Source organism: Labrus mixtus, chromosome 17, assembly GCF_963584025.1.
Source record: "Labrus mixtus chromosome 17, fLabMix1.1, whole genome shotgun sequence".
Classification (NCBI taxonomy): domain Eukaryota; kingdom Metazoa; phylum Chordata; class Actinopteri; order Labriformes; family Labridae; genus Labrus; species Labrus mixtus.
In genome coordinates, this window is record NC_083628.1 from 24,902,674 (window position 1) to 24,929,655 (window position 26,982).

The window sequence follows — 26,982 nt, forward strand, 5'->3', positions numbered from 1 at the left end:
TCTAGGCTATCTTCTCAAGGTAGCATTAGAACTGATTCTTTTGGAGAGGACCATAATAGTTTAAAAGATCCAAGAGGAGATACCCAATCACACACTCCATCCGACCAGACTAATCCAGTAAAGAATGCCATGAGCTCACTATTTTCTTCTTTCACTAACAAAGTTGGAGGAGGCCTGAAACAGCCTGTCCAGAGTCCGCAAGCACCATCTGCCCAACCTCCACAATCTGGACTTACAAAAATATTTTCCTTTATTCCTAAATCAAATAGCACAGCTCCTGTAGCTGTTGTATCTCCAGTAGAACCTTCTCCTGAAAAGTCATTCAGTTCTGTGCCCCGTCAGCCATCAAATGATGTCAAGACACAAGGTCATTATCAAGGAACAAAAGCTCCCATGGGGAGTCAGACTCAAACAAGTAAAAATGACTATGTACCTGAATTTGCTTCAAAATCTCAAAGTACTCCAGGAAACGCAGTCTTGGGGAAATTGAATCCTTTAAAGCTATTTTCTGCAGGTGATAATAGAAACTCAGCAGAGTACAAACAGGAAACAGAGTCTGTAAATACTCAAAGCCAAACACAGTGGGACGACAAATGTACAAATCAAGGTAAACAGTTGCTACAAACAGCAGATGACAATAGGAAATCAGAAAAGCAAAGATTTTCATCACAAGAGAAATATTTGGGACAAAAACAAGATGAAAAGACATATGGACGACAAAAACATCAAAATTACAAACAGGGAACTGGACCTGTTCAGGGACCAGCTAGGACACCAGGCCTAACACAGTCAGCCAATCCTGGATTCATCAGTTCATTAAGTTCATTAATCACTCCTGCTGTTCCTGTGCTACCTCACAAAGCTCCACCTATGGCAGTTTATCCAGTGTTCAGATCAACTGATGAACCTCGACTGGAGAAACCAGTTGAGGACCCATCATTGAGTAGTAAGTTTAAACTGCCTTTCCTATCTTCTGAAAATGTCTCCACACAGCAACATCCCAAAGCAGAAGGAGGAATGCTGTCTGGCTTTTTAAAGTTTGCATCCAGTGAAGATGTTAGTGCCACAATGAACACACAAAATGTTGGGCAATCATATCATGGTTCAACTTCGACAGCCTCTGCCAGCTTAACACAAGAAAACTCAGAGAAAGGATGGTTGTCAGGCATATTTAACCCTACCTCTGTTCCCTCTGGTTCAAATCCAAATTTAACCGATATTCAGCAATCTCACAACAGCACAGTGCCATCTTGCTCACTTTCACAACATGCAACAAATCAGAAACCACCAGCAGCCCATCATGGGATGCAGCATCAAGCTCCTAATCAGACTGAATCACAAAGTTTTTTGACAGGTATTTTTAAAAGAGGCTCTGCTGAGGATATCTCACATTCAGCCTCAAATCAGCCCAAGCAAGGAGGACTACTATCTGGACTTTTTAATTTAGGCTCCACCAGTGACCTAAAAGGGAGTTCGCCACAGCAGGTATTCAATAACAATCAATCACAGAGGAGCAGCCCCTCACAGTTTCATCATCAACCTTCCCCACAACAACGTTCATCAGCTTCACAGGCTGGGGGGCTAATGAAGTATTCATCAACAGAAAATATACCATGTAACACACAGCTTTCTGAAGCTGAAAAGCAAAGGAACATTGCTGACAATTACTCTGGTCATCAGCAGGCCTCTGATGAAACTCAAAAACAACCTCAGAAAAAGGGGCTGTTGTCAGGCTTGCTAAAGTTTACATCATCTGAGAATATATCAAGCGCACAAACAGGTGATCACCAACAAAGCAGTCTTCAAAGTAACTTAAAAGATTTCAACCAACAGAATACTCCAAATCAAGGGCCTCATCTTAGGAACACAGCATTGAGTCAGCAAGTTGTCCAGCAGGAGACGAGTAAACCAGGCTTTACCCGTCAACAAACGGTTCCACTCCAGCAACGACCAGCCCAGCAAGGTACTCTTTTATCTGGCCTTTTTAAATTTGCTTCAGCAGACAACATAAACACACAAAAACAGCCAACGGCTCAGTTGCATGCAGTTACTCCAAGCAAATCAAGCTATGAGCAAGCAAGAAACAACCCATCATCCTTCCAAAATCAACCACAAAATAGCTCAGGACAAAGAACAAGTCATGGCCTTCTCTCTGGACTATTCAAATCCTCCTCAGAAAATATGGCCCAACAACAAATGCCCATAATCATCCATGAGACACAACAAGACAAAGTGCAAAGTGGCCACAATAATGCAACACAGTCAGAAACCGCAAGTGCTGGAGTTCTCTCAGGATTGTTTAACAAGTTAACGAGATCGTCTGAAAACATTGATACAAGTAGCCAGCCATTGACAGGACAATTACTGCATCAAAATGCCAAAAATACAGTCACAACAAAGACCCCACTTCAAACAAAGTTGCACACTAGTGTAACCCAACAGCCACAAGAACATGCAGTGAAAGAGAAAATTATTCCACAAACTGCCAAGCAAGGATTTTTATCTGAACTGTTCAGTAAAAATGTTACAGAGAATCCTTCTAATCATAAACAGGGCCGGTTGTCAGGTCAGAATGCAGAACAAGAGATGCCCTCAACTAGGTTGACCAAAGGCACAGTGAGTGTTTCCACTGACCTTCAGGGTGGCAGCTGTCAAAGACATCCACCTCTTTCTCTCAATCCAGGACAGAGCAGACATGCTTTAATCAGTGCACCTGCTTCAATTGATGCTGAGAGTTTAGACCTAAGAACATCAGCTACTTTTGCAAGATCACTTCAGACTCAGGCATCATACTCATCAATAAGCACTGGCAATTTATCACAGTTATATTATACAGGCTCACTTCAGTCAGTTCGCCCAATGGCTTATAGTACAGGAAACATTCATTCACTTTTACAAAACAATACAATGAACACTCTGCCATGTTTTGACAGAAGCAATTCCTCTATTTATGGTGCTACCAGGCAAAGTCTACACGAAGGTCAGTTTTCTCCTAATAGAATAAGTCCTACTTATGATGAAAATCAGTGGATACGTGAAAGTACTCTATGGCAGCATTTTCAGAATGAGTCCCTGAATTATCAATTCCAGGGAGATGATCAAATGTATAGGAAGAGAAGTGAAAGTGGATTAATACAGGCTTCTGGTCTTCAGTACAGGTCCGCAGATATATATCAGCCATTTGAGTCCTCTATGCCATGGCAAAATGTTGTTTGTCCCCAAGAGCAAATTGGACATTATCAGTTAGATGGCTCAAGGAATGAGAATTCTTATCCCAGGAGAAAATTATGGAACAGCTATGAAGACTTGGGAAACATGGAATATTTCCCCACTGAAGAGGGTGTGTTGAACCTAACTACCAAACAGACTAATGCAAAGTTTGGGAAATGCCACTCATTTAATGATGGTAGTACTTACAGCTTGAATGGAGTTTCATATCATGAAGGCTATTACGAGGAGACTGCGCCAAGCTTATCATATTCAGCTAACTGGCAATATGACGTGGATAATGCAGCCGGACAAAGTTTTCATACTGATGGTATGATTCATCAGAGTCAGTTAAATTTGAATAGACCAATAGATTCAAACTGTCCTCCAGGTGCCAAGGTGGAGATGGAAGACTCCCAGTACCTCGAAGACACAGAATGGTATCAGCAGTGGCTTTCACTTTTGGAGCAAGGAATGTGGTGGCCAGCAGAAGATGGTGACTGTGGCTATTTTGTTTACACAGATCATGAGTATATTTATGCCTTGCTTACAGATGCCGCAGGGGAATACGTGTATGCATGTACCCCTGAGGGAGAGTCCTGGGAAAATGCCCAAAAATTAGATAGTTTTCCCAGTGCTTGGCTGCAAAATGAAATGGTTTGTGTCTGTGGTTTTAAAATACCCCTATATAATGAGGATGAGCTTCTTTGGTTACCTGGACTGGAGCATAATGATTGTCAACTTTTAAATGCCCCCCTAGATCTGTCTGCTGCCTATAGGAAAGGAAATCAGATCATGAATTTAAATCTGGAGCAGTTCTCTGAAATGTTTGAAAATTCATTTCTGTCACAAGGGCAACAAGGTCTTGATTTTGCGTCTTATAGGTTAAACAAAGTCAGGATGGATCCAAGACAGCAGAGTTATGTCTACGAAGACCAATATGAAGATGTTATTGATCTTTCTTGTCACAATAGAGACCACATTGGTCCCTTCTGGAATAACCGGGAAATGAAGGCATTTCTTGCTCAAAAGGTTGCTGTTTCTCTGAACACTACTCCTACTGCAACTTCAAATCAGCAGTTACTTTACAACTGTTACCAACCTTGCCAACGGCGTCGCTCATCCTCTGGGGTTACAGTAAAGCATGTAGACGATGTATTAGAGGAAGAATGGAGGAAGAGAGTGTCTCCGGGAGAAGAAAAACCTAATATTAAAGTCAAAAAGATGTCTTCTCTCATATCCTCTTTTGTTGGTAAAGCACCACAGGTGGAAACAAATAAAACTGGCATATCCTCCAATGACCAAGCTCCAGACAAAAATTCAAAAAACATTCTTTCATCAGGTTTCCATAGTCTAAAGTCAAAGATCATTAAAGAAGATCCTATTGCTGTTGTGACTCCAGAACCAGAAATTGCTAAAAACACAATTCAAAGGCCCATTACGACACAAGGAAGAATCTTGCCCACAGTACCAACAACTGCTCAAGTGACTCATCCCCCAATACAATCACATACAACTTCACCGAAACCAAGACTTTCACGCCAAGCTACCATGGTACAACAAGCAACTCCACCACCGCAGCCAGATGTTACAGCACCTCTAGGATCAAAAGAATGTCTTGTTAAACCAGAATCTTCAGGACATATTAAATCTGATAAGCCACTGGAAACACCAATGGAGAAATCATCTGAACAACCACAGGCAGGCTTTATGAACTTTCTCAAATCTGCAGTTAGAATAGAAGAACCAAAATCAGATCTACAGAAATGTTCCCAGACATCTACTAATCAGCCCAGCAAAACTGGGAGCACAGCTTCCTTACCAGACAGTGCTCCTACGGATAAAGAGCCTGTCGGAGTCTCAAATCTCTTTGGATCAATTAGCAGCCTATTTAACACTGACCCCTCTCCATCTCAAAAACAGCAAATAAAACCTAGTGTTACAGATGGTTCACTGTCATCAGCACCTAAACCCAAGGGTATACAAAGACAACAAACAATGGATCAAAGTGGTAACTCTAGGCCCGCACAGGGCCTACCCCCTGGCAAAAGTATATCTCAACCATTTTCTCAAAACTCTGCCAAAGGCCCAGCTACAAGCCAATCAGAAACTGTGACACTTACAGGACAATCAAAACAAGAATCTGGAACTAAACCATCTGGTGGACTGTTTGGATTTTCTATTGGTGAGATGCTGACAGGATCAACAGCAGCTGCCCATTCTGTACCTATATCTCAAACACCCGAATCAACCCCAGCTCCTCAAGAAGAATCACTTGGAAAGAGTATATTATCAATATTTAGTGGGCCAAATCCCCAGCAAGCTTCCCCTAAAACTGGGCCCTTGCCTCAAACATATCCAACAAGTGCTCCCCAACCACCTCAACAGGAATCACTTGGTAAAAGTTTATTATCCATGTTTGGAGGATCAAGTCCTCAGCAGCCTCCTCCTCAGACCAAGCCTTCTGCTGAGGTACCACAACAGAAACCTGTTCCTCCTAAAGATCCCCCAAATACAGGATTCCTTTCGATGTTTGGTGGTCCTAGCCCCCAACAGTCTCAAGCAGGATCATTCTTAGGGGGTATTTTGTCTGGGTCATCAAGTTCAACAGAGAGCCCAATGAAGGGGCTGTTGTCCATGTTAAGTGACTCCAGTACTTCACAACCTCAGCCACCAATATCATCATCTAACCAAAGTGTAGCACAATCACAAAATCAACAACAAAAGTACCCTCAGACACAATCTAAACCACAAGTACAGCCTCAACCACCAGGGCAGCAAGCCCCCTCTGTTCTTGGGGGAATATTTGGTGGCTTGTCTGCCACTAGTGAAAGTCCAGGAAAAGCTTTGTTCTCAATGTTTAGTGGCCCCAGTACTCCTGAAACACCAGGAGCTAGTGAATGTAAAAATGTGCACTCGTCTGCAAGAGCTACAGCACCCGATGAACCTGCAAAGGGTATACTTTCTGTTTTTAATGATGTTGTGTCCCCTCCACAACCACAAACTCCAAATGCATCATATGCTACTACTACCATAGACCTGACTATTACTGATGCACAAAAAAGTCCTTCCCAAATACCATCTGATTCTGATAGTAATGTCCCCACAGCTGCAGCAACCAGTGAAATATCAAGTGATGTTCAAGATATAAAATTGACTGATACTACTATAGATACTAAAGAAAGTACCACAATTAAAGGCACTGATATTGCATCTATGAAACCAACTACAGAATGTGTCACTGTACTAAAGGAAACAAGCACAGAAGGCACATCTCTGGACCCTGCTCACTCTAAAGAATCAACAGCTTCAGCAATTTTGTCTATGATCAGTGGGTCAAGCTCACATAATTCATCCACGCAATCTGGATTTACTTCAGATAGTCCAGGAAAAAGTTTACTTTCATTATTTTCTGGGCCCAGCACTGTAGGTCCTTCACCTACAGGGTCTACAACTGTATCATCAAGCCCCAAGGACCAACCAGCAAAAGGTTTATTTTCTGTGTTTGGAGGTTCTTCCCCTCAGCCCTCTTCACAGCCTGGAGGTTCTCTTTTGGGGACAATGTTTGGTGGTCCATCACCTCAAACAGCTTCTCAAACAGGAGGATCATTACTAGGTGGTTTATTTGGAGGGTCTACTCCTCAGGCTGCTCCTCAATCTCCTCAGGTTTGCCCCAAAAAGATTGGAAGCCCTTCTCCCCAGACAGCAGGACCTCAGACAGGAACATCCCTACTTGGAGGCTTATTTGGGGGATCTGCTCCCCTCCAGGCTGCTGGATCTCAAAGTGGTGGGTCTATTTTAGGTGGGATATTTGGGGGATCAGCTAATTCAATTTCAGGACCTAAGTCAAGTGGATCCTTTGGTGGAATGTTTGGTGGGTCTGCCAACCAGACTTCTTCATCCCCAAACAGTAACTCTATATTGGGAGGTATTTTGGGGGGAACATCGTCTCAAACAACTACTGCTGGTTCACCTCTTCCGGGAGATATTGTTCCTCCAAATCCACCCACAACAACCAATGCAACTGTGCCTAAGTGTAATGATGAAAGGAAAACAGCAGCTATTACCAACACTTCATTAGTTGAAACTGATCAAACAAAACAGTGTGATGACAGTAAAACTGATACAGTGGTAGCTGGGACATCTGAAATTGATACTACTACTAAAATCAAGGAGCTGGCAGAAACACTGCAGAGACCTGATGGTGCAGTTCAGGGTCTTGGGGAAATTCTACCCAGAAGTGACAACATCATTGAAGAAGTTTGTTGCCAAGATGCAGAAAAGCCAGTTTTGTTAGCTAATAATATTATGTCAAAAGACTCTGAAATATCGGAGGAAGCACAACAACCTGCAACACCAGAAATTCTGAGTAGTCAGTTGAATCAAGATACCATACTGCCTAAAGTTGAAGATCAAATACCGATCACACTGTCAACAACAGCTGTGGACCAGGAGCAGGAAAAGCCTCCAGAGTCAGATAAATCTGTCAGTGAATCATCAGCAGAAACAGTTACAGGCTTTATGTCCTCTCTTTTTAAACCAACAGTTGCACCAACTGAGGTTTCGCAGCAGCAGAACTCACCAGCATCCCAAGCTTCTACTGCGCAGGCTGCAGCATCATTATTAGGAGGTATTTTTGGAGGATCAAATACAGAGACAGCAGCTCCCCAGACAGGGGTGTCGTTACTGGGAGGTTTATTCAAGGGGTCTGTTCCTCAGTCTGTTTCTCAAGCAACTCCACCCACAAGTGGAGGGTCAATATTAGGCGGGATGTTTGGAGGAGGACCTACCGCCAAACCAGGTCCCCAAACTGGTGGATCTTTATTAGGTGGTATGTTTGGGGGATCTGCAGCAACAGCACAGCCTGGTGGTTCTTTGCTTGGAGGAATGTTTGGAGGGGTCCCTGCTCAGACTGCAGGATCACAGACTGGAGCATCAATACTTGGGGGCATAGGAGGATCTTTATTTGGGAGTATGGGACAACCACCCAAGTCATCTGAACCAGTGCCACCTGAGCCCAGACCAACAACATGCACTGCTCAGCAGTCAAGGGTTAGGAATGAAAGTGTGCCACCAAAAGGACCTCCACCTAGCATAGAGAGTAGTCCAAATACAATTGTGGACACCATAGCAGATAATAATAAAGTCATATCTGAAATCCAAACTTGCAGTAGTGCTCTGGAATCAGAGGCAGCTTGTACACAAATGTCTGCTGTAACAAAGACTTCAATAAGTCCTACATTTGAAATGACAAATCAAGTGGATAATACTGAAAAAGACAAGTCTGCTGTTGATTTAGAGATGATACATCAGATACATGAAAAGCCCCTAGTCATTGAAGGAGAGCCTCAGAGTAAAGACATTGACAAATCAGTCCCACCTGATACTGGTGCTGAAAATATGAATACATCTCCTCCAGTTAATCAGTTTCCAAACAATGAAGATCAAACTCAAGTCAAGTCTCTGTTTGGTTTTATATCGACACAGAGTGATGCGGGAAAATCTCTTGGATCACTGTTTTCACCAACAATACCATCAGGTGCTCAAGCAGAAGGAGGCAGTGGTTTGTTTTCGGGATTAAAAAGCCTTTCTGGGAGCCTGTTTCAAGAGGAAAAGCCTGTTGCTGGGAAACAAGAGCAGCCCACAACTTCATTATTTGGGACTAAAATAAGTTTTCCTTGGCAGGCAGAGCCACCCAAGCCTCTAGGTGTCCAAGTGATAACATCTCAACCAAAAACGAGCAAGCCTACAAGTGTTGAAACACATACTGTAAAAAAGAGTGCAACACCTGATCCCCCAATAAAAGAATCGGTAGGTTCTACTGATGGTAAAACAAACCCCCAGATTTGCATTTCCACTCCTGGAGTAGATCCTTCAGCATCCTTGGTCCCAAAGGAGGAGGAAAGGCTTGTAGAAACATACCCTTCTGCAGGTCCTACCTCTGGAGTGCAGCTGGACAACCAGGCCAAGAAGGATCTATTGAATGCCAAAAGGCTAGTAGAACCATAATAAATGGCATTCCCCCATACCATTTATGATGCATTGACATATTGAAAAAAACATGTTTTCCCTGTCCAGCTCCGCGATTCATCCTCACTAGTTTTATTTCGTATTTAGTTGAACATTTGTATGTCTGTGGAAGTGTGTATTCTTGGAGGAGTTTTTGTGTGTAGTGTCTGTGAAATTGTCCATGTACAAACCCAAATTCTTAAAAAGTTAGGATGTTGTTTAAAACTAAAATAATCACAGAATTCAAACATTTGATGTTCCAAACATTGAAACTCTATATTTAATTGGAAATAGCACAAAGACAACATATCAAATGTTTAAAATTAGCAATTTTTCTATTTTATTAAAATTAAATGACTATTTTTAAAATTTTGCCATCAACACCTTTTAGCAAAGTTGGAACGTGGTCTTGCTTACTACCCTGTTGCATTCCCTCTTCTTTTAACAACATTTTACAAGAGTTTGGGAACTAAGGAGATTAGTTCCTCGAAATTTTGAAAATGAATGGTTTACCATTCATGCTTGATGTAGGATTTCAGCTGTTCAATAGTTCAGGATTTCTTTTGCTGTATTTTATGCTTTAAAATGATTCAAACATTTCCAATGGGGGGACAAGTCAGAACTGGAGAAGGCCAGTTTATCATCTAAACAATTTGACTGTAGAGCCACTCTGCTGTGATTGGTGCAGAATGTGGTTTGGCATTGTCTTGCTTGAATAGGAAGGACCTTCCCTGAAAAAGAAGTCGTTCATTTGGCAGCATATCTTGCTTCAAACCAAACATTAATGGAGCCTTCACAAATGTGATAGTTACCCAGGTCTGATAATAAGCCTTTTCTGAAAGGTGTTGCTGGCAACAATTTATATATATATATATATATATATAATATGTATATCATTTTGCTATCATAGTGAAATTTCTCAGTTTCAACATTTCATCACATTCTGTATTTATTTTCATTTTACACAAAATTCCAACTTTTAAGAAATAGGGTTTGCAATTTCAAAACAGAATTCCAAGACAATTTTACATATTTCTAATACCATAAGAATTTTCAAGTGAATTTAACTAGCTAGACAGTATTATTGAATTGGTATAATTTATTCAGCTATATTTGCTATTTTTGAGTGAAAACACATTATTTAAGATCAGATATATAAACTTGATATATGGGCATTATGAATTATGTAAATGTTGTTTGAGCATGGAATTCTGAGGAGTGTTGTATTTTATTTTAGATGATTGATTTTTTAAAATGACTTTTTATCTGTTTACTTAAATGTGATATATACATATCCTAGCTATTTAACCAAAAAATGTAAACCTTTTAATGCTTTTTCTAAATATTTAATTTGTTTTACATTTATAAAAAGTAAAATTTCACAACACCCAAGTCAACTCAGTATATTAACCATTGTAGCCTGTATGCTTAAATTAAATGGTTGACAATAGAATATGCTGATGTAATTGTGTGCATAATAATGACTACAGTAGCAGTTACAATGGATTTAAACCTCGCACCACAAGATAGACCAGACCCTTATGTGATCTTTACATTTTCATTGTTTTACAACATGCATCAGCCTCCCGGCAAGGTTGGGTATCTTTTTAGGGAATGAAGTGGTGTGTTCATACTAAAACAACTAATAATTAAAATAGGTTTTTAATACAAGTAGTCATGTCCTTAATAGTTAGTGTATTATATTTATTTTTCTTAGATCTCTTACTTTTTTTATATAGCCCAAAAACTAGTTATTGAGAGAACCAACCACGAAAATGTTTAGAAGTGGTTTTTGAACCTGATCTTGTCTAAGAAATTGATTCTAACAACTGAATATTTTCCTCACTCCTCTTACACCATTGTAGTCCTGTGGAAAGTAGTCGCTTTGGGTCGTCAGGAAACCTGAGCCAGACCAGTTCCCAGCTTAGTGAGACTGGCCAGGAGAGCACTGGAGGCTCAGAACTGGAGGAGTCCTTCCACTCCTATCACAGTACTAGCTTTCATCCCTCCAACAACGAGCAGCCACGCACCAAAGGACATCCTCCCACAAATGGACACTCTTCTGTTAGTGAGCAGGGGATACAGAGGCCGTCCCCCGAAGTAGGGCTGGGCCTGAAAAATGAAACTCTAGAGAGACAGTCTTCTAAAATGAAATGGTTTGTTTTTTTCTTATAATATATTTATATATATTTATGTGTATTATATGCATGGAAACTGAACAATTTGTGCCATGTTTTTTTTTTTTAATTCATGCAACCTAGGTTCCATGATGATGGCCCTCCACTACCCTTTTCCCCTTCTAGACTGCAGTGGTTGAAGGCCATTAATAAAGTCAGGGTTCAACTAAGGGAGGTAAGAATTGTTGTGCTTTTGTTCCTCCACCAATATCCTGCTCTCTCACCATGTCCAACCCTTCTTCTTCCTGTGTCCTAACTTATTTCATACACATGAAATATTACACGTGAATGAACAGAAATGCAATTACACATGCAATTCTTTGAAAATGGTTGAGTTTAACATCTTTCATGTTTAAGATTATGCAACAAAATTGTACACAAAAATACAACTGCATTTTATTGTCCTTCAAAAATGCTTGCACCTCCATCTCTCGTAGTTATTCAGACATGAAGGTGTGAAATGCGCAGATACACAGCTATGCCTCAAGCAAATACTAGATTTTAAGTACCTCTCAGAATCAGTCTTCATTGCTGTTTTAATCTCTTTTCATGCCACTGCTATGAGACTTGTTTACTCTCTCATAACTCAATCACTCCTCTTCTGAGATGGATAATTTTTATTGTTTCAACATCATCTATGGAGACAGTGTTCTTTCACAAAATGAATGATAAACCATGATATGAAACCAGTGTTGTGTACCAGAATTTGTATCCTTGACATGTCAACAGATTTTGAATGTAATCCTACTTCTAAGTCCCCTCAGAAATCTTTAGAGGGCGATCACAATGATACCATCAGAATCTCTCAGCCCATTGGTGTTCATCCCCTTGATTAGGGTTTTTATGGCAGTAATGGAGTAGCTCGTATATAAGCTACATTAGTATGATTGGTTTGCATGTAGTGGTCGGGTGTGATGGCTGATGATTGTATCAATATATATACTGAAGTAAGGGTGAAATCTGTCATTTATTACAGGATGAAGAGAAACACTTAATCATAAGACAACTGTTATGAATACGAATTGGCCGTTAATCTGTCTAGCAGTGTTACAGTGACTGATACAATAAGTAACCTAGAACTGACATTGTACAACTATCTCCATTGCTTACTAACTAAAAATATTGGATGAACAGAAAGTGGGACTGACTACAGGACCCATTTAAAGTATCAGCCTCAATATATTTGATATGACAGAGCAGCAATCTTTCATTTTCTTCACTCTTTCCACCGAGCATGGTAACAAGATAACTTGTGGTTCTGATCACAAGTGTTTTCACTTTTTAAAGAATAGAAAGAGAAAAATACCAAATACCAACAACTGGCAGATGTTTACACAGAAAGGAGTGAAAACAACTGAGAGCTGGCAGTGGTACAGTGTCAGCTTAGCCTCGTGTTGAATGCATTGCTGAGGATAGAAAGAGAGAGAGTGAAGAAAGCATGCAAGAGGGTGGGAGGGAAGGAGGGATTGCTACTTAACCGAAGATGAACTGCTGTATAATCGTGGTCTACCCTTTCGCACTGACCATTCCAGTTGTAGAGATGAGGGATTCAGCACTTCTGCATTTTTGTCATTTGAAGAAAGAATGACATATGCAGAAATAAACATTTGATAAAAGATCAAGGTATACATTTTGAAAAAAGACAACTTTTTTTTATTACTATTATTCAAACCTCCATGCAGATTTTATGGATCTTGCCAGATGATACATGCAGATTGTTCTTGATTATATTATTTCTCTACACGGTAAGTCTCACCTTTTAATATAAACATTGTAATAATAGTAACATTTACATTCTGTGCTTTGTTGCACGTAAGTTGGAGTTTGTGTAGACTTTGATTTAATTATGCATGGCATACATTTTTTATACTATATGATGGCTTGTAGTACATTGTAGCTTACATAGTCCATATTTATTTTTGAAGCAGTGAGAAATTGACAAAGCATTTGAACTTTATATTTAAATGGGAGAAATGATCCTCCTAAGTAAAATTCTGCATGCCCTGTTTTTTATTTTGTTGAATTGATTCAACAGTTCATTAGTGATGGGGAACATAGCCTGGATTATTCTTTTCTGCCTACCAAAGGGTTACATGCACCTTAAGTGCACAATGACTTAACCTCAAGTGAAGGGCTGTGGTATTTGCAACTATTACTCTATTGTCTTGAACAGTGACAATAAATACTGTACTCATTCTGTAGTTCTAATGCAGCTCTATATTGAGCTCTACTTTTATACAAATCCTGTTGAGTCGAATTTAAAGTATCCACACAGTAGTGTTATTTTCTGTGTATGTCTAAACCTTTGGGGATCTCAGCAGGACTTGCTTTTGGGAGCAATGGAATAATGTTTTTTTGTAATTGGATTTTTTTTTAACGGTCAAACTCAAAGCTGACTTTACTGATCTGTGTGATATACATGACTAAATTGAAATACTTTAAGAGATGGTTATATAATTCTTATAATTCTATAAATAAGACTTAATAAATCTTGCAAAGTGGTTGACTTCCAGTAGGTCAACTTCCCTTTGTCGTCACTCTATGATTACACTATGTTACATTTTTGGAGTATTGAATAATCCATATTAGGGGTGGGAATCTCAGGATAACTCACGATAAGATAAGAAAATATATGATAAACATTACGTAGATCACGCTAACGACGGTAACAAAGAACAGGGATTCTGCGATAACTGATGAAAGAGACGATAATAATGCGACGTCACAATATGCGATTAACCTCAGTGCACAAAATTCCTCAAAAAAAAAAGGTAAAGTGGAGGATTCATGTATTCATTCACTGCAATATGGTGTCAGTTTCACCTCTTCAGACGCTTCATCAGTTAATTTAGTTTTACTGCTGTACGAAATTACCACACCGTCTTATTATTATTCTTTTATCACGCTGTCATTTCCCTCAATTAACTTCAGTTCAGGTTACCCTCATTCATATCATAAGCGCCACCATGTGGAGCCATGAACTAGTTATGCAGTAAGTCAAACTGGCTGGGAAATCTGTTTGTAGCGCCATGTTGTATTTGTTTTATTTATTAAATACCAATATTTGGCCACCAGCAATTTCATAATTGTATCACACAAGTCAGGACTACAATATTTTGTCCCACCCCTAATTCCTATAGTGTATATTCTGTAGGTAATGGGTCAGATCTATCAAGCAGTGCAGCTGGGATGGTTGTGAAAGAATGGCATAGCCTCAGAGGAGACAAATGACATGTCATCTAATTACAGAGTTGCTTTTCCAAGACATCCTAATTCAAGATCTAAGCAGCTGCATAGTGTTCACTTTGCAAGTTCTGACTCTTACTGAAAGGGGTTAACTAATAGATATTTAAATCAATGTTTGGATATTTAACTGCTTCATAAACAAAATATCTCATTGTCCAGTTTTATCCTGACAGTCAATATGAAGACACTCAGTGATTTTAAGTTTTAAATATTGGCTAAAGGGAGTTGTTGTTGCTGTGGCTTGGCCAAGTGTAGGAAATGCTGATAAATAGTGTGTCCTCTCAAGGATGTTCCCAAGAGGACACCTCAGCGGACAGGATGAGCCCTACAAATCAGAGCTTCTTCCACCATCGCCCAAGAGGGGAGACCTGCAGAAGAAAAGATCACAGAGCCCCAACCCTGGGAAACGCCTGCACAGGAAGATACAGAAGCGCCTGCAGAGGACAGAAGATAACTCCCTTCATAAATTTCCAGCAGTGAATTCTGCCTCCAATGCTGATCCAACTCCCAGTTCTGATTGCCAGAATGGTATTAGGGTTGTGGAGGATACTATTCCCAGGCTCATTGAAAGGATGAGAAATGAGGACAGGAAGGAGAAGATGGGGGATGAAGAGGCAGAGCAATGCTCAAGTAACTTAGTGGAACATATCGTAAAAGAGCTGAAAGGCATCAACAAGATCCAGGTGGAAATTTCTGACCTAAGGCAGTATCTAACAACTGTGAAAGGCTCAGTGGATGAAGTATCATGTTGTGTAGATGCAGTACTCAGTGAGATAGGTGATTTGTACGCTGGGGCTTCAACTGCATCTCATTCTAGTCCTGTTCCTCAAACACCCTGCATCAGGGATGGAAGCCTGGGTAGGCTGAATGCCATCACATCTCAAGGGAGAGGCACCAGTCCAGTGTTGAATTACACTGATAGTGGAAAAGATTCAACATGTATACCATCTCACAAAACAACCAAACCATGGCATTTAAATAGTGTCACAATCCAATCAGAACAGCAAATGGATCTAAGACAGAACTCAGAGCAGAATTCAAACATGCTTCTTTTTGTCCCTTCCAAGCCTGATTTCTGTTGCCTAGAACTTCATCATGGCCATGACTACCAGAGCACAAGCTCTTTGTCATCATGTCTCAGTTCCAACTATCCTGAAGCAGGTATTATGTCTAGTGACACAGAATATGCAACGTGGCCTTCTATTCATATGCACCAGAGTAGAAGTGGAGAAGGGGTGTGGAGTGAGGAGGACATCTGCTCTTGTGCAAACAGTCAAGATGAGATGGAAAATTGTCCCGGTGTTTGGGACAGGTGCACTACTGAGGAGACGCAAAGCAGCACACCGGGTCATTCTTCACACAACAGCTCTGAGCATCTCTCTTTGCTGTTTGGACACCATTTCAACTATCCTTCAAGTTCTTCCAACATGGTGGACTGGAGGCGCCCCAGACCGCAAACTGATGAAGAAAACTTAGAGTGTGACTGTTCCACAAACTGTCCATACTCACGTAGTTCTGGTTACCACACCATGGATGCTTGTGCGAATGAACTTGGTAGTGAGCCCTCCAGGAGTATAAGTTGCTCCACTGTGCTATTGACCGACTGTGATGATGGTTACTTGGAACCACATTCACTGTGCGATGACTGTCCATCATCTGGCGACACCCTTGATCTGGGGTCTGCTGGCAGTTTGGACAGGGAGTGGACAGACCAGAGCATTTCCAGGGACGAAGCAGGAGACTCTCTATCACAGGAGTCATCTGAAATGGATTCTTTAAGTACACCCAAAACCCCAAATGTAGCTTTTGATGGAGCTACTTTTAGCAATGCTGTGGTCACTTTTAGGTCAGCTGTGAAAGGGGCACTGAAAAAGTTGGAAGGATCGCATCCTGATGGTGTGACAGATGATTGTTGCTCTGATGCATCACAACCTTTTGTCAGACAAGCTAGTGAACTGGAGCCAAGCAGTACAGAGTATACAGATCGAGAGGTTAGTGGAACAGACAACCAAACTGCCTGTTGCATTCTTAAGGAGGATGAGACTTCAGTTTGCGTTGGGTCACAGGATAATCTTCCATGTTCCCTTCAATCATCCCCTCATGAAGCAAGCCACCCTCTTTGCACCCTATCTGAGTATCACTCTGTAGAGATTTCACAGGGTAAAGGAGAGTGCCCAACAGATGGGGAGCTGTCTCAGCTTGACTCAACACCAGACCATTGTCCAGCAAAAGAGGGTGTTCGTTCACCGGTTCCTGTGCTCAGTACAGACGATGTGCCATTAAGTCCAATAAGGGAAAACCATGTTCTTGATGAGGTGAATCCAGGAAAGCCTACTGATGCCAGTCACAGAGAGCGTATAGCTAATTTCCAGCGCATTCTGAGGGAAAAGAAGCAAACTCGTCATAGACTGTCCAGATCTGCTCAGGAGTCCCAGGGTTCCCATGGCTCTCAAGTATCTCAGGGATCCCAATCTCAAGATGAGTTTATTCCAGGTATTGTTGAGGAAATTTCCTTTGACTTAAATTACTACTTAGTTTATGAAAGGTTTTATAGAACTGAGCAAATATATGTGTAATAATTATGGAAATTAAATGTATACAGGATTGAGTCAGTTTGTTTGTCTTTTTATTTAATAGTGTCATGAAAATATGCTTAAAATAGTTTTCTTCACTACAGCTTCTGTAAAATGTAATTTTTAATCTTGTTTAATTTTTCTTTGCAGATTGTGGAAGAGAAGATTATGAGGTTTCATTTATAAAACACTTCCATAATTCAGATACAGTTGTTTCTGTCTGTTGATTGATTTTGATTTTTGTGTCACATTTCCTCCATTACTTGCTTTGTCCATTAGAATGTTTATGTGCACTATACATTTTGGAAGCATATTGCACCGTAAAGAAAAGCTACAGCTTGTTACCAGGGTAGATAATCAATTTGGTATTTAAAACAATTTTTCTGTCCTGGAAAACAAAAAATACTCTGACATTAGTTATTCAGTGTAACAAATAGTTTATTGTTGGTTTCTGTATGTCTTACCTTTGGGTACAATTCCCCAATTCTGTTTCTAGTTCACTTGCATTGCAAGTTAGAAAATTCACTCTTTTGTTTTGTATCTGTATAATGTTGGTCCTCCATTGCCACCTTTCACCTTATGTCTAAAAATTAAGATTTCTGCAACATTTATTTGATCCGATGTATCAAAGGCATCATTGCCTGTTTTTCTGATTTGACTCTTTGTGTTCTGTAACATCAAAGGGGTTAAACTCAACCATATGTAACTTTCCATTATTTTCTCATTACATTCAGCTTTTTAAACATCTGCATAATTAGTTCTCAGTCTGTTTGTTGGTCATCAACTTAATTTCTAACAACTTCCATCTTGTAGGTTCGAGATGACCAACCCAATGCTAGACAAGCCTGGGTCAAACCAGGGTAAGCCGCCCATTGTTAATACCTGTAGTAGTTTTGCATGAATTTGAGAAAGAAGCAAAAATTTACATCTTACATAATACTTTATAACTGTACTCATGTCATTGTATTTTAAGTACAAAGATAATGTCCTGTTTTACTCTGCTGTGTTATTGAACCTTTTTCTTCATTTATATTTTTATCGTTGCTTAGTGGCGGATCTGGTCTGTATGGAATTGACAGCATGCCAGACCTGCGTAAAAAGAAACCTATCGCCTTGGTCAGCGATGTGGTCAGTACTAAACTTTCATTCCTTTGCTGTGTGTACTTCATGCAATATGTCATCCTGTTTGTTTTGTTCTTTGTTTTGTGTGCACATGTTTGTGTTTTTTCTATTTGTGAGACCTTTAAAGGAGTCAAAGTTATTTAACCATTGAGCTGAAATTGGGATGAGATTGTTATCAACAAATGGAGACGAATATGAAATTAGACTGCTAATATCTCTCTCCCTCCTCTCTTAAACCTGAAACTATTTCCCACAACTCTCTTGAATGCATTCACTCTCCTTGGTCAGGCTATGGTAAGTTTATAGAACCCAGCTGCCACTCCCTTTCCTACCAAAGTTCAAAATATCAAGTAGGACAATTCAAAAAGCAGTGCCTTAAAAATATGTCTTAAGCATGTGGATTGAATTGGTCACCAACTTTACATATTTGCATGCTCAATCTTGATCTTGGGTAGCTTTTCTTCCTACTTGATATTATCGTTAAAATAACCTTTTTTATCACTAATCCATTCAAACACCTTTTGGTTTCTATTTTTATCCATCTCCTCAGCCATATACTGTATATAATAAATACCATCACAAGATAAAATGCAATACTAACAATTAGAGCCCGATCGATTAATTGCCAACCCGATAATATCGGCCGACATTAGCATATCCAGTAACTATCTGTAACGGCTACTTTTAGCAGATATGTGCCAATATTACTAGATTTATTTACCAGTCAAATAGCATTTCATTTGAGTTTCATTGTATAACACTACAGTTCATTTTCACCAGCAGAGGGCGCTATATGGATTACAACAAGCGTCATCACTCTCCAGTGTCAAGCGGTGATGCGCGTACATGTACAGTTACTTTCCAGTTGAATGACCATCTGTTCTTCATTACATATCTTTTCCACAAGGGTTTGATAACTGCAATTCAGGGATTAACACAATAATCAGTATATCTGTACCTATATTTATCTGTACAGATCATAGATAGATCTAGGAAAGATATCGGCCAATATATTGGTATCTCTTATATTCTCTCCCTAATATCGGCATCAGACCCAAAAATCTCATATCGGTCGGGCCCTACTAACAATCCCACAAAATGAGTGGCTGACAGTTTTGTTTTATATGATTTATGTTAGTTCAGCTTTTTCCTTTTTAGTAATATGCTCTCTACTACTTCCCTGAGTGTTAACATCCTCATGTGTTTTCAGATAATTTGTTTAGATTTCATCAATGTGGGAAAAATGCTACAATAACCCTACTCACCACCCTCACAACCTCTGGGCAACCTTTTAACAATACTGACCATTAATGTAATAGAATAACTTAGAGGTGGTCTTGGTTGTGGGTTGTATGTCCATTTATACAATTTTAACTTTCCTTTTGTCACCTGTTGTTCAGTCACTTGTCCAAGCCAGGAAGGCAGGAATCACATCCGCCATGGCTGCACGGTCCTCAATCAAAGACGAGGAGCTGGTGAGCATAACATTGTGAAATTAAATTTACAGTTTCACAAAAAAATATTATTATTTTAAATTGAGTGTATTATCCCTTCTTTAGAAAAACCATGTGTACAAGAAGACCCTGCAGGCGCTTATCTACCCTATATCCTGCACTACACCCCATAACTTTGAGGTGTGGACTGCCACCACTCCCACATACTGCTATGAGTGTGAGGGGCTGCTGTGGGGTATAGCCCGCCAAGGCATGCGTTGCTCTGAGTGTGGAGTAAAGTGCCATGAAAAGTGCCAAGAGCTGCTGAATGCTGACTGCCTACAGCGTGAGTACTAATCTTATTAATACTATAAAAACATTCTCACTGTATTTACTATCCATGCACAGTCAAAGCAACCTATGTAAAATGTTTCCTCACACTGAAAAAGTTGAATTAACAAAATGTTAATAGCTTAAGTATGTCATCAAATGCCTTACCAACTAAGAGAAAATACTGTTTTATACCTTTTTGTCAAATGTTTAGGTGCTGCGGAGAAAAGCTCCAAGCATGGAGCTGAAGACCGAACTCAAAATATAATCATGGCTATGAAGGACAGGATGAAGATCAGGGAAAGAAACAAACCAGAAATCTTTGAACTTATTAGAGAAGTGTACGTCATCAGCAAAGCAACCCATGCACAGCAGATGAAGACCATCAAGCAGAGTGTACTGGACGGCACCTCAAAGTGGTCAGCCAAGATCACCATCACAGGTATCCCACCAACGGAAAACTGATTAACCTAAGCACAACCTTACAGTTCTGTCCTGTCAGTCTTATTAGTGTAACATGTGATTCTTCTTTTTGTCTTTGTGTCTTCATCATTGCAATAGTGGTTTGTGCACAAGGACTTCAGGCAAAGGACAAGACAGGTTCCAGTGATCCTTATGTGACTGTTCAGGTCGGCAAGACCAAGAAGAGAACCAAGACCATTTATGGAAACCTCAATCCTGTCTGGGAGGAGAAGTTCCATTTGTAAGTTTTGAAAATATTTTACCAAAATGTGTGTTTAACCTTCACTAAAAGTTCTTTACCTGTAATGAGCTAAGTAAGTCAATGTGGGCGTTGAGCTCTTTTCACAAAAGTTTTACTATTTGCTATTTGTCTTGTTAATCATAAAAATCTGCCAACTCTTTATCCTTACAAATTCCTCATATATTAGTCTGTAGTGTTAATGTTTCTTTTCTTTTCATTCTTGTTCTGTGCTAGTGAGTGCCACAATTCCTCGGACCGAATTAAGGTGCGTGTGTGGGACGAGGATGATGACATCAAGTCGAGGGTGAAACAGCGTCTGAAGAGGGAATCTGATGATTTCTTGGGCCAAAGTATAATAGAAGTCCGAACACTGAGTGGAGAAATGGACGTCTGGTACAACCTGGGTTAGTACTACTTTTTTTTCTTTTTATGAATAAAGCCCACTAATAATAAACTTACAGTCACTAAATCAAACTCAGAATGTGCAGAACTTCTGCAGCTTTTATTTCTGAAGGCAATGATATTTACTGCTGCATACAGTATAACTCTGGGTTAATTGGTGGGAAACACAACCTATTTTATCATCAAGAAAAGACCAAAATTTAAAAGGTGTTTTTTTCCTGGCACAGGGAGAAATAAGTTCCTCCTTTAAGATTTTCCTCCCCCCCTGTAAGTGAATAAACTCCAACCATTTAAGTAACCGCATAATGTGTTTCTTTTTGTCAAGAGTTCTGTATTTAGTAAGACCAGTCAGTGGTTTGTTTGACCTACATTTCTCATGTGTTGTTTGCACTGTTACATTTTAACACTGGGGATGATTAGCCCTGGGATCCATATTAGCCACCATGAGAACAGTGGCTTTACCCTGAAAAGCTTGTTTAAGAAGTCCCTTTGTTGTTGCTGGCAGTTGTTCTCTTTTCCTAGAAATAAAACTTGTTTTCATGGTAATCCTCTGTACTATCCCCCCCCCCCCCCGAGTGTGGAGATATTTAATCAGGGCAGGCCAGAATAGAGACACTTACAAGTACACATAAGCTGATTCATCTGTCCGCTTTTTGTTATTTTCTATAAGCACTTGTTGTAGAGCGTAGATAAAAGTAACTGGAGGATAAAGTATCCTTCTTTTTGACATTTTTGTCATGCAGATGAACAGTGTTGCATAACTGAATCACTATCTTCCTGTTAGTAGGGTGCTGTGAAAGAGCTTTTATCAAGACATCAACTCGCTGCTGGTCCATAAACCCTCCCTAGAAGTGAATTGATAGATTTACTCACCCAAGGCATCAGCCCGTATTGCATGGCGTCCATTTCTACTTGACTGAAGTGCACAAATTGACATCACAGTGGCAATAATAAATATTTCACTTGAACAGTAAGACACTTACACTTAGTATAAATGTGCATATAAATCTGCGGTTGTTTTTTTTAAGACATGAGCAGCTCAATTAAGTATCTCTTTTAATAATCCATACAGCAAATCTGCGTTGGTTAGGTGTCACAAGAATTTGAACCTGATTTATAATCAGTCAAGTGTAATATGCTCCATCAATCAATCAATCAATCAATCAATCAACTTTTATTTGTATAGCGTCAACTCATAACAAGTGTTATCTCGAGACACTTTACAAGAAGCAGGTAAAATACCTTACTCATTGTCTGTTAACATTACAAAAGAGCAGGTAAAAGACCTTACTCATTGTTATGTTACAAAAAGCAGGTAAAGGACCTTACTTATTGCTATGTTACAAAGATCCGGCCTATCCATCATGAGCACTTTAGCAAAGCAGCAAAAGTTACAGTGGTAAGAAAAAACTGCCTTATTAAAAGGCAGAAATCTTCGGCCGGATCCCCGGCTCATGACGAAACAGTCTTCACAGGCCTAGACTGCGCCGGGCTTGGAAAGGGATAGGGGGAGAGATGGGATAAGATGCAGGAAGAGGGATAGAGAGCAAGGGGGTGGGGGGAGGTAGACCGTCCATCAGCAATCCGGTGGGGAGGGGAGGGGGTGTGGGGGGTTGTTCTGGCAGGCCGCCAACCCACGATCCGGTGGGGAGGGGGTAGTGGTGGGGTGGGGGTTGTTCTGGCAAGCCGTCAACCGATGATCTTGAGGAGCCTAGGGGAGCTCAAGAGCTCCCAGGAAAGTAGGTGGTTAGTGACTGAGATTTATAGATAGATACATGCAGTAATATGATGTACTGTATATGCAGAGAGAGAGAGACAGAGAGAGAGAGAGAGAGGAGCTCAAGGTGCCAGTTCCCCCGGTAGTCTAAGCCTATAGCAGCATAACTAAGAGCTGGTCTACACCAGCACCAGCCCTAACTATAAGATTTATCAAAAAGGAAAGTTTTAAGTCTAATCTTAAAAATACAGACTGTGTCTGCCTCCCGGACCCCGGCTGGAAGGCGGTTCCAGAGGAGAGGAGCCCGATAACTGAAGGCTTTACCCCCCATAGTACACTTGGAGACTGTAGGTACCACCAGCAGGCCTGCACTCCGGGACCGCAACGCTCTCAAGGGACAGTACGGCACTAGTAGCTCCTTAAGATAAGATGGTGCCTGGCCATTTAGAGCTTTGTAGGTGAGAAGAAGGATCTTGAATTCTATTCTAGACTGTATAGGGAGCCAGTGCAGAGAAGCCAGGACAGGAGTAATGTGGTCCCATTTCCTGGTTCTGGTCAGTACACGAGCTGCAGCATTCTGGACCCGTTGAAGAGTCTTTAGAGATTTGCCAGAGCACCCTGACAAAAGAGAGTTACAATAATCCAGTCTGGAGGTAACAAATGCATGAACTAGTTTTTCTGCATCACTTTGCGACAGGATATTCCTGATCTTGGATATATTACGAAGGTGAAAGTAGGCTGTTCTTGAAACTTGACTGATGTGAGAGCTAAAAGACATATCTTGATCAAAAATAACTCCTAGATTCCTAACAGTGGTGCTAGATGCCAGGCTGATGTCATTAAGGACAGTCACATCACTAGAAAAAGTCTCTCTGAGGTTCTTAGGGCCTAGCACAATAACTTCAGTCTTGTCTGAGTTAAGTAGCAAAAAATTTCTGGTCATCCAGGTCCTAACGTCCTTAAGGCATGTTTCTAGCTGACATAACTGACTGGTACCATCGGGCTTCATTGATACATAAAGCTGAGTATCATCTGCATAACAATGAAACTGTATGGAGTGTTTCCTCATAATATTTCCCAGAGGAAGCATATATAATGTAAAAAGAATTGGTCCAAGCACTGAACCTTGTGGGACTCCATGGCAAACTTTAGTGTGCATAGAGGACTCATCATTAACATGTACAAACTGAGATCGGTCTGATAAGTAGGATTCAAACCAACTTAAAGCAGTCCCTGTAATTCCAAGCAAATGCTCCAGTCTGTACAACAGGATCCGATGGTCAATGGTGTCAAAAGCAGCACTAAGATCTAACAAGACGAGCACAGACAGAAGTCCCCTGTCTGAGGCTAGAAGTAGATCGTTTGTAACTCTAACTAGTGCAGTCTCAGTGCTATGGTGGACTCTAAATCCTGACTGGAACTCTTCAAATAAACTGTTGTCATGGAGAAAGTCACACAGCTGTTTAGCTACCACCTTCTCCAGGATCTTCGAGATAAAAGGAAGGTTGGATATAGGTCTGTAGTTAGCCAGAGTTCCTGAGTCCAGAGTAGGCTTTTTAAGTAGAGGTTTGATTACCGCTACTTTAAATGTCTGTGGTACATAGCCTGCCAGTAAAGACATATTGATCATATCTAATATGGAGTTGCTAACTAAGGGAAAGACTTCCTTAAACAGCTTGGTTGGGATTGGGTCCAAAATACAGGTTGACGGTTTCGATGCAGAAAAAATGGAATGTAGCTCTGAAAGGTCGATTGGAGAAAAACAGTCGAGACTAATATCTGGTCCAGGAACTGTCTCTGCCGTAACAGACGTATCTGCACCAGGTAAGGGCAGGAGGTTACCAATTTTGTCTCTGATGTCTAGAACTTTGTTGTTGAAAAAGCTAAGGAAATCATTACTGCTGAGGGCTAGAGGAATACAAGGCTCAATGGAGCCATGACTCTCTGTCAGCCTGGCTACAGTGCTGAAAAGGTATCTAGGATTGCCTTTGTTTTCCTCGATTAGAGAGGAGTAGTAGGCAGCTCGGGCGTGACGTAGAGCCTTCATATATCTTCTATGACTATCCTGCCAGAAAAAACGAGATTCTACCGTTTTGGTCGAACGCCATATTCTTTCAAAATTCCGTGATGATTGTTTCAGAGTACGGGTTTCTGAGTTAAACCATGGAGCCACTCTCCGCCGCTTGACAACCTTCTGTTTCAGGGGAGCAATCGAATCCAGAGTAACTCTCAGTGAATCCACTGCACTATCAACAAACTGATCTAGCTGAGAGGGACTAAAGCTATCGTAAGAGTTTCCAACTGGGTTGAAACACGGTACTGAATCAAAAACAGCTGAAATAGCTTCCTTAAATCTAGCCACAGCACTATCCGACAAACTTCTAGAAAGCACACCTCTTCCAGGCAGAGGTAATTCTAGTAGGACAAAATCAAATGTAATAAAAAAATGGTCTGATAGCAGAGGATTTTCTAGGAAAACTGTAAGGTTATGGATTTCAATTCCATAAGCTAAAACAAGATCCAGGGTGTGGTTAAAATGATGAGTAGGTTCGTTTACACCCTGGGTGAAACCAATAGAGTCTAATAGTGACATGAAAGCTGTGCTCAGGCTATCATTTTCAACATCCACATGGATATTGAAGTCACCTACAACAATTATTCTATCACTGCTAAGGACTAAGTCTGATAAAAATTCTGCAAACTCAGATAAAAACTCAGAATATGGGCCAGGAGGGCGGTAAACTACAGCAACTAGAACTGGCTGAAAGGTTCTTGAGACTGGATGTGGAAGACTAAGAACAAGGCTTTCAAAAGAAGAAAAATTCAGCTTTGGTCGAGGGTTAACTAAAAGACTGGAATTAAAAATAGCTGCTACTCCACCACCTCGTCCGGTGTCTCGAGGTATATGAGTATTAAAATGACTGGGAGGAGTGGATTCATTCAAACTAACATATTCATCTCGACACAGCCAGGTTTCAGTCAAAAAAAGTAAATCAATGTGCTGATCTGATATCAGATCATTCACTAAAAGAGACTTGGATGCTAAGGACCTAATGTTCAAAAGTCCGCAGTGAATCCTCCGATCTTGTAGCAAAATCGTATTCGTAGTTTTGATTCTAATCAGATTCTGATGATTCACGCCGTTTGGATGACTTATAAAAATGGGTCTGGGCCGGGGGACAGACACAGTACCTATAGTATAACTACAGTTCGATTCAGAATTACAGCTATAGTGACTGGGAGACAAATCTAAGGGAGGCGCAGAGAAGTGTGTAAGACTGCAGCTCTGCCTCCTGGTCTGAACTCTGAGTTGTTGTCAGGGTTTTGGACTAATAACCTCTGCTATGTTTCTAGATAATAGAGCTGCACCGTCCAAAGTGGGATGGATGCCATCTCTAGCTAGCAGACCAGGTTTTCCCCAAAAAGACTGCCAGTTATCTATGAAGCCCACATCGTGTGCTGGACACCACCTCGACAGCCAGCGGTTGAGTGATGACATGCGGCTATACATGTCATCACTGGTCTGATTTGGGAGGGGTCCAGAGAACACTACGGAGTCCGACATCGTCTTAGCAAAAGTACACACCGACTCCACATTAACCTTAGTGACTTCCGACTGGCGTAGTCGGGAGTCATTTGTGCCGACATGAATTACGATTGTATCAAATCTACCTTTAGTCTTTGTCAGCAACTTTAAATGAGATGCGATGTCGCCCGCTCTGGCCCCGGGTATACACCTAACTATGCCCGCTGACTTCGCTAGCTTCACGTTTCGGACTATGGAGTCTCCAATAATCAGAGTTTTATTCTCAGCGGGTGTGTCGCTGAGTGGGGAAAATTTGTTTGAAACGTGAAGTGGTTGGTGGGGAACCGTGTGCTTCGATTTTCGACTATGCTTCCCTCGGACAGTAACCCAGCCACTGCCTCCCGGCTGCTCGGGAGTTACCGGGGGGGAAGCCAAGCTATGTCGGCCCGCACCGGCTACAGGTGGCTGGCTAACTACTGCTGCATACGATGACTCCGACTCAATGGTGCGGAGCCGTCTCTCTAACTCAGACACCCT

General features: G+C 40.8%; 2 protein-coding genes across 3 annotated transcripts in view; one reads left to right on the forward strand and one right to left on the reverse strand.

The window, feature by feature from the left end:
• Positions 1 to 26,982, forward strand: part of LOC132992709 (protein unc-13 homolog B-like) — a 71,470-nt gene that overhangs the window by 25,431 nt on the left and 19,057 nt on the right. For both annotated transcript variants that reach the window (XM_061062194.1, XM_061062195.1), the window contains exons 9-17: positions 11,082 to 11,372; positions 11,478 to 11,568; positions 18,026 to 18,072; positions 18,262 to 18,340; positions 19,735 to 19,809; positions 19,894 to 20,113; positions 20,312 to 20,539; positions 20,659 to 20,800; positions 21,035 to 21,204. In XM_061062194.1, the coding sequence (XP_060918177.1) occupies positions 11,082 to 11,372; positions 11,478 to 11,568; positions 18,026 to 18,072; positions 18,262 to 18,340; positions 19,735 to 19,809; positions 19,894 to 20,113; positions 20,312 to 20,539; positions 20,659 to 20,800; positions 21,035 to 21,204 (1,343 nt within the window). The remainder of the gene's footprint in view (positions 1 to 11,081; positions 11,373 to 11,477; positions 11,569 to 18,025; positions 18,073 to 18,261; positions 18,341 to 19,734; positions 19,810 to 19,893; positions 20,114 to 20,311; positions 20,540 to 20,658; positions 20,801 to 21,034; positions 21,205 to 26,982) is intronic.
• The window catches only part of si:busm1-57f23.1 (uncharacterized protein LOC368621 homolog), a 270,341-nt gene continuing 256,517 nt past the window's right edge, over positions 13,159 to 26,982 (reverse strand). The window contains exon 6 of the mRNA XM_061062206.1: positions 13,159 to 13,169. The gene's annotated coding sequence lies outside the window, so the exon portion shown is untranslated. The remainder of the gene's footprint in view (positions 13,170 to 26,982) is intronic.